General features: G+C 40.1%; 1 protein-coding gene across 2 annotated transcripts in view; it reads right to left on the bottom strand.

Moving 5' to 3' along the window:
• Positions 1-11,568, bottom strand: part of emp (epithelial membrane protein) — a 48,236-nt gene extending 36,668 nt beyond the window's left edge. The window contains exon 1 of one of the 2 annotated variants that reach the window (XM_028182448.2): positions 11,320-11,568. In XM_028182448.2, coding sequence (XP_028038249.2) covers positions 11,320-11,377 — 58 coding nt within the window. In that variant the 5' untranslated portion in view covers positions 11,378-11,568. Of the gene's footprint in view, positions 1-2,146; positions 2,325-11,319 lie in introns of those variants that run through there. The other variant, XM_028182449.2, reaches the window with a different exon arrangement.
• Positions 11,569-12,267: the final 699 nt, after the last annotated feature.

The following is a 12,267-nucleotide window of genomic DNA, read 5'->3' as shown; positions in this document are numbered from 1 at the left end:
TAGTTAAAACAGCCGAATTGGGAATAGATTATTGTCTTTCTAAACTAAGTCCTAACTACAGATGAAGCTGCTCGTAGGTAAGCCCTGCGTATGATGCAAGACATAAGTGAAGTTAATAGTCTTTGTTGCTTAAATTACAATGACGAACGCACAACCTTCACACCGTAGAATGTTAGCAAAATGAATACGCAAGTTTCAAATTAAAATGTTTGTATTACAACGATTACTTTATTTCTACTTTATTATTATTTACACTTTACGTGGTCGCGGACCGTAAAAATGTTTTTAATGTCCACCCACGGAGACCTATCTATTTATCAATGTTATAACGTCTTATGACGCCGGCCGCACGCAAGAAAAAGTGTCACGTTCTGCCCGAGCCTGAGCGTGTACGCTAGAGCACGGAACAAGCGATAGAGAGGCACGATCGGCCCAAGCGTTGGCTTGTGACACGTTTATCTCTTCTCGCGTGACGTCACAACTAGCAGTTCCAATAGTTCCGCTACTGATGTTATCACGTAAAACGATTATATTTCATACTATATCATTTCATCTTCATTTCATTTCGCTCTATATTGTCATTTTTCATAAAATCGTGTCTGCCTCGTAAATGCGCGTACGTCGAGTGGACAATGTTAATACGGCACGTCAATAACATTTGCGGTCGCCGCGCTGACGATATTATCCGCAAATGTTTCCGAGAACACGCCGGTAGAGGTATTAAATGCTGATGATTGTCGCTCGTCATAAACTTTACAATCAACAGATACCTGCAGCTCGCATACGTGATAAAATACTATTAATAATAACGAGGGACGAAAGGCGTGGTGGTTTGAGCGACATTTTTGCAACTTTACAGGAGAGCCATTTAAAGTTTAAAATTTGCAGAAAATATCGTAACGAAAAAAACTTCTTCAGGTATACGAATGGGGTAAACTTAATTGTAGTTCAATTAAAAACATCGGATTGTTGATGCTGATACCAAATAAAACGCACCTTTAATTACTTTTTTTTTCCTTTTACTGAGAAGATCCGGCGAGAAACTCAGTGGGCTGTGTCAGTGGGTTCATTTACTCGTCGAACCCTTTGTCGCAAGCGACGGGTTCGGCGAGGACGATGACCGGTGCTTGAGGTACCTAAAAGCACTGTTAATGGATCGGGAGGATCCGTAATGACGAATATAATTACAAAGATAAATGAAAGATAATTATTTTCGGATCAAACGAATTATCGTAAAAACCACGTTCTTGACGTCGAACTCGCGACCTCGAAACTAGGAGTCTCGCGTGAACACTACTAACTCAACATAGTTTTCACAACATATTTTTTGCATGCAATCTAGTGGTTACGTAAAGAATCTGATTGCGTCACCGCAGACATGTACTTGCTCTGTCAAACACTCGGTTCAAAGAGTCACTACAAACATACGCTGCATGTGCCCGTTGTGCTAAATGCGAGTTTTTTAACGTTCTCGATAGCGTAAAAGTTAACTCAAATTTATATGCAGTTGGAACAGCGCCCCTAGCGGCAAACGAAGGCAGACGTTCCGACTCTATACATATTTGCACTAAGCACATTGGTTGAGTGCGGGATAAGCCTGTGGATTGTCAAGTGGAGAGCTTGTATCGCAGTGGACAGGAGGACTCACAGAGCCTCCGCTACAAACGCACACAATGCGGAGGATAATCAGGTACGGAGTAGTCTTGCAGCCTGGAGAGAGCCCAGTCTCTGAGAGATCTTGGGAACTCACAAACCACAGTCCACATAGCACGAGCTTCCAGCGACCAGAATGCTCACAACCGTGACGGAACGTTTTTCGAAATAATTTTAACATTAATTTCGTTAACATTAGCTTTCTCTAATTCATATCACAATCGCGCAATAATCAGCTAATGGTCACAAATATTTTCATTGGCACGGCGTATTCAAATATTATTTCACAAAATAATTTACTTTAAATAGGTTAGAGTTAAAAAATAAATAAATAAAAAAAACTGCATTTCTTTTCACACAACCACGGTTATAGAGTGAAATCAGCTGTTGTTAACCATAAAACGATACTTAAAAAAAATCAGCACAATCCAACACGGACACACACACAGGCACGGACATATTGCGACACGTAAACAAATAAAATCAAACTCACTTATCCTCCGATTCGATTTTATGTATTCGATCATACGCGTAACGGAACGGGACGCCATTTCGGGGGAAAAGTTTTACACTTGACAGGTCGAGAAAAAAAAAAATGGCCGAATTAATTAAATATTAAATAAAATTTCGGTTTTTAACAAGACATTCCGTTACGGCGGCCGCCCGATCGTGACTGACCGGCGAGCGCTGAAACGAAAGGTTTGCTTGAATTACTTAATTCTGTGTTATATTTTTTTTTATTGTTGTTGTTTTTTTTTAACGAAAACTATTTGTGCTAACAGCAATAATGCAATTACTGTCATTTTGACGACGAAAGCGAGCGCTCGCACGGAGTTAGCTGACGATTGTGATGAACTTTTATTAAATATTAAATTCAAATAAAATAGAAAACAAAGAGTGAAAGTAGTAGATTTTTTGTAGATATTTGGATCTAAAAAAATCAATCAATGTTTAATAATAATTCGAGTAGAAAATTCACAAATCACTACATAGTATAAAACAAAGTCGCTTTCTCTATCCCTATATCTGTTTGTCCCAATGTATCATCGATATATTACCACCATATCGATGCTATGTATGTTTAAATTTTTAAAACTACGCAACGGATTTTGATGCGGTTTTTTTAATAGATAGAGTGATTGAAGAGGAAGGTTTATATATAACATCCATTACATAGTGGAGAAATCAATAATAAATTACAGTTTCCGAAGCGAAGCGAGGGCGGGTCGCTAGTATTCAAATAAAACATACCGACGAGAAAAATTGTGACATAGTTTATGAACATTTTACCATTCGCTTACCATTAACTTAGTTAAAGCAGGAAGTAAATAATAATTGCAATCATAATTACTGCGTTCGTTTGTTAATAATTCGAAAAAATTCCGTTGACTTACTTGACGCCGGATCCGTCACTTGACGCCGGACACTTTTTACGGATCAGTCATCCGTTACAACGAATGTTGTAAAATACGCTTTAAATCGGAAAACTGTAAAATGTTATTTACGATTGAAACTAGACTGTCAGTCATCCGTTGCCGCCAAAATTGTAAAATGCGCTTTAAATCGGAAAATTGTAAAATGTTATATACGATTGAAACTAGACTCAGACTTTCAACCCGTTATAAAACTCTCAAATCTACATACTAAACGTTTTAAGATCCTTTGTCAACGAGAGAATCGCTTGATTCATTAGCGCCATGTTAACAAAATAAACACGTACTTACATACATACGTCAGTAGCGTTGGTTTTTGCGACCACGTAAGTCATCATGGAAAGTACAATAAAATGTATTTTTTAATGTGTTCGTTTGGTATTTTAACCAGCGGAGCCGCATTCCTGTTTCAGGCGTTCTGTCTATTTTTATCACGAGGCATTTGCGCGTTCCGGTTTACGGAGAAGGCTAGACATTTTTTTTATGATTGAAGTATTACTGGTGGCCCGGAGGCCTTTCCAGTTTCACCAGTACAGGTGGGCGAGCAAAGGCTCAACCAGAAGGGGTGGGATTTGCTAACAGCTGCCCGAGTGCCTCCGAAGAAGACCTCTCAAGAGTAGCTGCTTCGCGAATGAATCTACTACCTAATCAGAATCGCGACCCGCTGAGAAGATCCGGGAGAAACTCAGCGGGCTGATGCATGGGTTGGGTTGCACGTCGAACTCTTTGCCGAGTTCGACGAGTACGGTTACCGAGATTCCTAAGCCTGCTTCTAGTGCTATTGCTGAAGGTATCTAATGCAAAATTTATTGAATCTGATGGATCCGTAAGGACGTGTCTAGGGTGACGACGGTGACTTGCTCCTGCGAGTCTAGACGTCCGGTGTAAGATTATCAAGTGATGCGATTGTGCCGATGTTCTAATCCCGCAGGCACTTTTTTTTTCTTACCTTAGCTGATAGTCTTGAGAGGCTATTTTAGCTTCGCCCTAACATGTAGGTGAGCTCACGGGCTCGACCTAAGAGAGTTTGCTAACACTGACCCTAGCAAGAGCAGTGCTTCGCAGAATCTACCTGCGGATCGGAAACGAGACCCACTGAGAAGATCAGGCGAGAAACTCAGTGGGCTCAGTGTCAACTGGATTAAGTGCTTTGCTGCAATTTTAGTGACGTCGACCAAGTTTCATCTCTGGCGAGACTCAGACGCTGTTTGTTGGGTAATAGTTAACTGGTGGTAGGGAGTTTGAGTCCGTACGGTGTTAACTTGGTTGATGTCTATGGGTCCCGATGGCCACTTAATAGCACGTGAGGCTTGTGGGGAGTATTAAACGGTAGACAGCCGGTTTGGCTCTGCCCTGGCATTGCTGACGTCCACGGGTGACGGTAACGACTCACCATCAGGTGGGCCGTATGCTCGTCTGTCTACACAGGCATTAGAAAAAAAGATAAAGTTCCACCCCAGCATAACTCACTCACCGACTTCAGATTGATGGCGGATATCCAACGATCACTCCAAAATAATGTATGCGAATAGTTTGAATCCTGGGAACAACATAGGGTACTGTTTTTTAACCCCTTTTCCCGATGCTAAGCTCATAGACGGGACTTAAATTTGTCCGTAAATATCCCTAGAGCTATTCGAGATGTAGTCACAAATGGTGGGGACAGGTGGAAACAGAAACTAGGCAGATGTTTATCCGTCTACATCGTACAGAGCAATTCACGGTACAGCATTTAAAGAAGATTCTATCTTAATTTTTTACCTGTTTCACATTGTAGTTCCATCAGTCGATACGTCGATCGCATTGTATCAAATTGCATATAAATCGATATAGTAATTATGTTTAATGTAATGACGCAAGTCGAATGCGAAGGTTGAATTTTAATTGAATATCGATTCTGATAATTGTAAAGAAAAATCTTAGGTGTTCATGTTTTGAGGAAGAATCTAGTTAGATGGGTGAAGGACCTCACACTTGAGGTCTGTGTCGCAAATGGTATACCTAGTGATTACTCAATACTTTTAGGTCTATGATGCAAATGGCATACCAAGTGATTACTCAATATTTTTAGGTCTATGTCGAAAATGATATAGTGATTACTCAATATACAAGTTTTATTTTTACTACACGATACCATTCCTTGATCGTGGAAGTCATTCGTGTACATGTCTTAAATAATTATTTTGTTGAAATAATTGGTAGCTGCCTGCGGGTCTCATACCCGATCCTGTAGACCGAATGGTAAATAGTCGACGTCGCCCTAAACGCGTCATTATGGATCTTCCCGATCCACTAACTGTGGTTTTAGGTACCTCAAGCACCGGTCACCGTCCTCGTCGAACCCGTCGCTTGCGACGAAGGGCTCGACGAGCGAATTAACCCACAGACACAGCCCACTGAGCTTCTCGCCGGATCTTCTCAGTGGGTCGCGTTTCCGATCCGGTGGTAGATACTGCGAAGCACTGCTCTTGCTAGGGCCAGTGTTAGCAAACTCTCTTAGGTCGAGCCCGTGAGCTCACCTACATGTTAGGGCGAAGCTAAAATAGCCTCTCAAGACTATCAGCTAACGTAAGAAAAAAAAAATGCCTGCGGGATTAGAACATCGGCACAATCGCATCACTTGATAATCTTACACCGGACGTCTTATCCTTTAGGCTAAAACGACTAGTTAATTATATTGGAATAAAATTCAAGGATTATTTAGAGAGAGAAAGAGAGAGAAAGAGAGAGAGATAGAATACAAGGCACACCAAAACGCAATTAACATTAAAAAACAGTCATCAAGCTGATTCATTAAAACAATAGGCGGTCTTATCGCTATAAGACCGAAATTCTGGAAAGGTAAATATTTAGTTATTTCGAAATATTTATTTCGAATTTAAGTTTTTTTTTGTCGAATTTTCGCGTTTTACCTAAAGGTCCGCCCTTCAAACCGAAACGCACGGTTGTTTCGCGGCAGAAATAGCCAAGCACCTTTCGATACAGGCGTAGCCTTACGATACATTCCACCACCAGTAAAACGATCTAGCCCTGACTACAGAACTCGGGACGTTATCCAGTCAGAGTCAAGTTCTTTGTTAGGATTTGAGTATCCGTGGCAGGCATGACTGAGAAATATACTTTAAGCCTGTTGAACACGCAATTTTTTTGTGACTTTTTTATTGCCCTTGTAGGCAGACGAGCACACGACCCATCTGATGGTGAGTGATTACCGTCGCTCGTAGACTTTAGCAATGCCAGGGGCAGAGCCAAGCCACTGCCTACCGCTTAATACTCCCCACAAGCCTCGTTTGAAGAAGGACACGATGCGGACGAAGGACGAGATGCGATGGTAAAAAAGAAATCATCTCAAGCAATTCCTCAGAGCACTCCCCATTGATTATACAATACAAAATACAGAGAGAACCGAAGTCCCTTCGCAGACCTAGATGTTCCAAGCGATCCGTAAGAATGGGATTCTCGACAATGCTTCGAGAACTCACTATGATTGTCCGTTATTTACAATTCCGAAGTTGTTGTGTCTTTAATAACAGAACCATTCGCTTGTACTTTGGTCTCTAATCAGCAAATATTCATGACATCTCGTCTTTTTAAAAAAAAACCGGTCGCAGTAAAACGTGTTTGGCCGCGTAGTCTTGAGAAATTTTTCGTTAAAACGACTTAAAACATCTAACTGCTACACTAATGAAACTGAATTTGCTTAATAATACAAGATCATAATTTATTAACGGTTCGATAGTAGCTTGGCCGGCGTTTAGACCACGACAGAGTAATACGTACATATGAAATTAGTCTGTATCAAAATCACTAGCAGATTAAAATTTTTGAGAAGCAACTCTGTAAACACACGTGTGCTGACGATTTCACCATTAAATAGCGAGTATCGGATATGAGCGTTGAAAACAAATAAATTTGAAACTTGTTGTATAGTGTATTTTAATAATAACGTAAAAGAAAGTGATGAAGAACGTAATTACTGGTGGTAGGACCTCTTGTGAGTCCGCACGTGTAGGTACCACCACCCTGCCTATTTCTGCCGTGAAGCAGTAATGCGTTTCGGTGTGAAGGGCGGGGCAGCCGTTGTACTTTTAAAATTGAGAATCTTACATCTTATATCTCAAGATGGGTCACGGCATCCGTGCTAATTTCGCAAGACACGAAGTCCGTCTGCCAATTTACTACAATTAAGGGCAAAAAAAAACTGCCTTCGATTTGAGTCGATTTTGTGAATAAAAGCGAATTATTTACTGCTAGTAGGTACGTGGTTCAATTTAAACAATGCAATTAAGACCTAAGCATAGTCAAAACAGTGATATTTGCTATCGTTTAAAATTTCTTAACAACGTTTTGGTAAAGTGTCATTAAAATGTTGTTTAATTAAGTTACTTACTCACTTTGGCAATTGATTTTCGACATTAAATTATTATTTCGCTAATGCGGTTTCATATTTGAGTTGAGTAGTAATAATTGTCCAGGTTTGAGTAGCATCCTTCGACTTTTATGAGTTGTGTGAATTTTTTAAACTAATTTTACGATTTTAAATCTAACAGTTTATAGGTTGTGTGGTCACCACGGACGACTAAGGTGCTATACGTCTATTTTAAATTTTAATATTGTGTTAACTGATATAGACAACTGACAAAAAAAATGCAAAAAAAAACCGTATAATTAGTTTTAATTTTGTCCTCGTTATCTCATACATATAAATAAGATAAATTTAAAAATCAGGATAGGGCCTTAAATACAATGAAGCAATGCATACACTAATATGGTACTCTGGGTCTGCGGAGGGACTTCGGTTCCCTCTGTATTTTGTACCGCACGTTCCATGGGGAGTGCTCTGAGGAATTGTTCGAGATGATACCAACGTCTCGTTTTTACCATCGCACCGCCCACCTCCGGAGTAGAGTTCATCCATACTACCTGGAGCCACTGCGGTCATCCACAGTGCGTTTCCAGAGATCTTTTTTGCCACGTACCATCCGGCTATGGAATGAGCTCCCCTCCACGGTGTTTCCCGAGCGCTATGACATGTCCTTCTTCAAACGAGGCTTGTGGAGAGTATTAAGCTGTAGGCAGCGGCTTGGCTCTACATCTGGCATTGCTGAAGTCCATGGGCGACGGTAACCACTAACCATCAGGTGGGCCGTATGCTCGTCTGCCTACAAAGGCAATAAAAAACAAAAGAAATATGAAGATCCTCCAGCATGAGATGTTACGTCTAAGAAGGTTTAAAATAATTTTGACTTGGCGATATGTTTTTGCGCTCGATATTACTTTTTTTCCGGAATAATGGGTGACCCGGAGGCCGTTTCAATTTTACCAGGACTGGTGGGCGAGCAAAGGCTCAGCCAGGAGGGAAGAGATTTGCTAATCGCTGCTCGAGCATTTCCAAAGGAGACCTAACAACTCAAGAGCAGCTGCTTCGCGAATGAATCTACTACCGGATCAGAATCGTGACCTGCTGACCATGGTCCCTAAGCCTGCTCCTAGTGTTAGAGCCGAAGGCATCTAATGGAAGAGTTAATGAATCTGATGGATTCATAAGGACGTGTCAAGTGCGTCAACAGTGACTGGCTCCGCCGTGAGCAGAAATCTGGGAGTATACAGCAACAAGGCGATTATCATGACTCATAGGCTTGTTGAAGTACCGTTCTGACGCTGACTTCGAGTGTTTCCGGATCGAATCAAGGCCCAGGTCGTAGTTGTAAGTCGACGTTCCTCACGAACCATGGTGACATTGCAGAAGCGTGGATGGAATTGACTAGGCTCGACCAGTCAGATCCGACGCAAGTTCTTATGTCGCAATTAGCAAAATAAAACAGCGATTCTTCAAACTGCTTACATTATGATTTAGACCGTTTGATTATTTAGCATCGGACCGTCTGATGTGTATTGTGTATGTTGTTCTAACAGTTAATATGTAATAAAACAATTATTGTTCAAGTTGATCTACTCCCTCACAGCTTTTAACCTACTGCTCATGTTTTAACAATGAACTAGTGGTCCCACAGAAGTTGAAATTCGCCTATAATTAATTGAAATTTTATGTTCAAACATTACATATTATGTTCAACTGTCAAACACTATTATACTTCTATAATATAATCACAGATTTCGCCAAAACTACACTATAGAAAAATAGTATTCAAGACAAACAATATTAATCTATTCTCAATTTGACCACATACTTTAAATAATAAGAAAAGTTTGACAATTGACAATAAACAAAGAGTATATTTATATGTATGTGTTGTGTCAAATACATGGTAGTGTGTGTAATGTTTTTTTTATTGATTTAATGTATCTTTTATGCATTATTTTAAAAAAATATTAGCATTGTGCACTTCTTCTCTATATTCTCTATAAGTGTGCAAAATTTCATACTTCACCGTCCGCACAATTTTCGTAAAAGGGATACAAAGTTTTTGCTTCACGTATTAATATATAGATATTACATTCGCCGTGAGAGTCCTGCTATAGTGTGACATCTCAGTCGATTTATTAACGTAATGCTCAATGTAACGAATGCTATTAAGATTATTCCCAGTTATTAGCTTCGTATTTAGCAAATAAATCTACCCGATGATATGTAGGCGAAGTAAAATGTCCCTTAGAAATAAGGTGACACTCTACAAAACTTGCATACGCCCCGTCATGACCTATGCAAGTGTAGTGTTCGCTCACGCGGCCCGCATACACTTGAAATCATTCCAAGTCATTCAATCCCGTTTTTGCAGGATAGCCGTCGGAGCCCCGTGGTTCGTCAGGAATGTCGACCTCCATGACGACCTGGACTTAGAGTCCATCAGTAAGTATCTGCAGTCGGCGTCCATGCGCCACTTCGATAAAGCGGCACGACACGAGAACCCTCTCATCGTGGCCGCCGGTAACTACATTCCCGATCCTGCGGACAGAATGGAAAGCAGTCGACGTCGCCCAAAACACGTCATCTCGGATCCTCCCGATCCACTAACGGTGCTTTTAGGTAATTCAAGCACCGGTCACCGTTCTCGTCGAACCCGTCGCTTGCGACGAAGGGCTCGACGAGTAAACTAACTCTCAGACACAGCCCACTGAGTTTCTCGCCGGATCTTCTCAGTGGGTCGAGTTTCCGATCCGGTGGTAGATTCTGCGAAGCACGGCTCTTGCTAGGGTTCGTGTTAGCAACATCGTCAGGTTGAGCCCCGTGAGCTCACCTACTAAAGTTAGGGTTACGCTGACATAGCCTCTCAAGGCTATCAGCTTAGGTAGGAATAAGATAAAAAATAAAAAAAAAAGCAAATAAATATCCATGTTCTACCTAGATGTTACGGTAAATGTATGCACGGTCGCAATGATAAGAAATTTAAGTGAACACGAAACAACTTTATTGTTTGTCTTGTGTGTATTCGATACAGTATATGAATTTGAATGCTTAAAGCGATGTTAAGGTTTAAATTTCTATAAATTTGAAAGTTTAAACAAACATTATCCGATATTGGTTTTTAAATTTGTATGTCATTATAATACAGTCAGAGTATATAAGGCGGATAAGTTTTGCGTCAAATTAAACAACGTTGACTTCCGCAATCAATCTTTATGTTTACGAGAAATTCACACGTTTTTTTATTCTTTACGAATCAACAAATTGTCATGAGTGACCTCGAAAATTGTAAAGTGTGCGAAAACTCCGAACTTGTAAAATTGCTTTTAATCATTTAATTTTTAATGATAAAATTGAAGAAAACTAAATGATGATTAGTTACGATAATACTTTAACGTGTCAAATTCACTAGGGACGTTAACTCCAATCGATAATTATTATTATATCTCGATTAAAATATTTGTCATATTCGTTCGATGTCGTTTCATGGCGCCGCGCCGCTTAGATTTTCTCAGAGGCCTGTTTTTTTTTTAAATTTACGTTGACTGTAATATTAACATCAACCATAACAATCGACAAAGTAAGCTCCCAGCATGCGGCGATACGTCCGTACATACGTGCCAGCGACTTCGAGAACGGATCTTATCAAACCTAATACATTCATATACATACGACTGTAACTATACTTAGACCTTAGAACTTATATCTCAAGGTGGGTGGTGGCATTTACGTTGTAGATATAGACATCTACCGGTAACCGCTTAACACTAGGTGGGCTGTGAGCTCGTCCACATAAGCAATAAATAAAAAAACATTGAATAAAATCTCTTGAAGTGTCGACTTAAAATTCACAAAATAAATACTTACACCACTTCCTCAGGAAAGCGCTGGTGAGCTTTGCACAGAGTTTATCTCTTCCTTGCATTGTGAATAATTATAATAAAAAAAATATAAAATATATATTCAAAAAAAAAACTAGCACAACACTTTGAGCATTTCACGGACACCGCACTAAATCACAATTCTCTCTTTTTTTTGTCTCCTCTTCTTGTCCAGTGACTCCGGTCGTCTGCGCGTCGCAAGCTATCGCGCACGACTGACCACTCTTCAGCCAATGATGCTCGAGCTGCAACAAAACGGGGATTTAAAAAAGTCACACACACCGGTTTTTATCATACACTACTTCGAGTTACACGAGCTATCGGCACGGCGGCGCTAGCTCGGCGGATTCCTTAGCGCGATCGTCGGTTCAAATAGAAAAGCTTACGACCGAAACTGCGATACTATAAAGACATATATATTTTTTGTATCGAAACTATCTACTGGTGGTAGGACCTCTTGTGAGTCCTCACGGGTAGGTACCACCACCGTGACTATTTCTGCTGTGATGCAGTTACGCGTTTCGGTTTGAAGGGCGGAGCAGCCATTGTAACTATACTTGGCACATTTACGTTGTAGATGTCTGTGGGCTTCAGTAACCACTTAACAACAGGTGGGCTGTGAGTTCGTCCACCCATCTAAGCAATAAAAAATAATAATATCGACATCTTGTAGATAACCTGGAGATGCCCGTAAATTTATACGTTGTTAAAGTTATAACATTCAATTATTGTGTAACTACATACAGAAAAAAAAAATTATTAATCATACACAAGTCTTTATTTGTTAGACAAATATTATATTATAGACAAATTTTATCAATTAGTGGTTTCTGAAAATTTACAAAATCCTTCATTAAAAATAAAATATAGGATAGGTAATATGTTACTGCCATCTACAGGAGCAACGAGAAAAGAAACACACAACACACATCGA

The sequence above is a fragment of the Bombyx mandarina genome, chromosome 23, assembly GCF_030267445.1.
Source record: "Bombyx mandarina strain Sakado chromosome 23, ASM3026744v2".
NCBI lineage: Eukaryota > Metazoa > Arthropoda > Insecta > Lepidoptera > Bombycidae > Bombyx > Bombyx mandarina.
The sequence above is the reverse complement of the archived record's forward strand: the minus strand, read 5'-3'. Positions and strand labels throughout refer to the sequence as shown.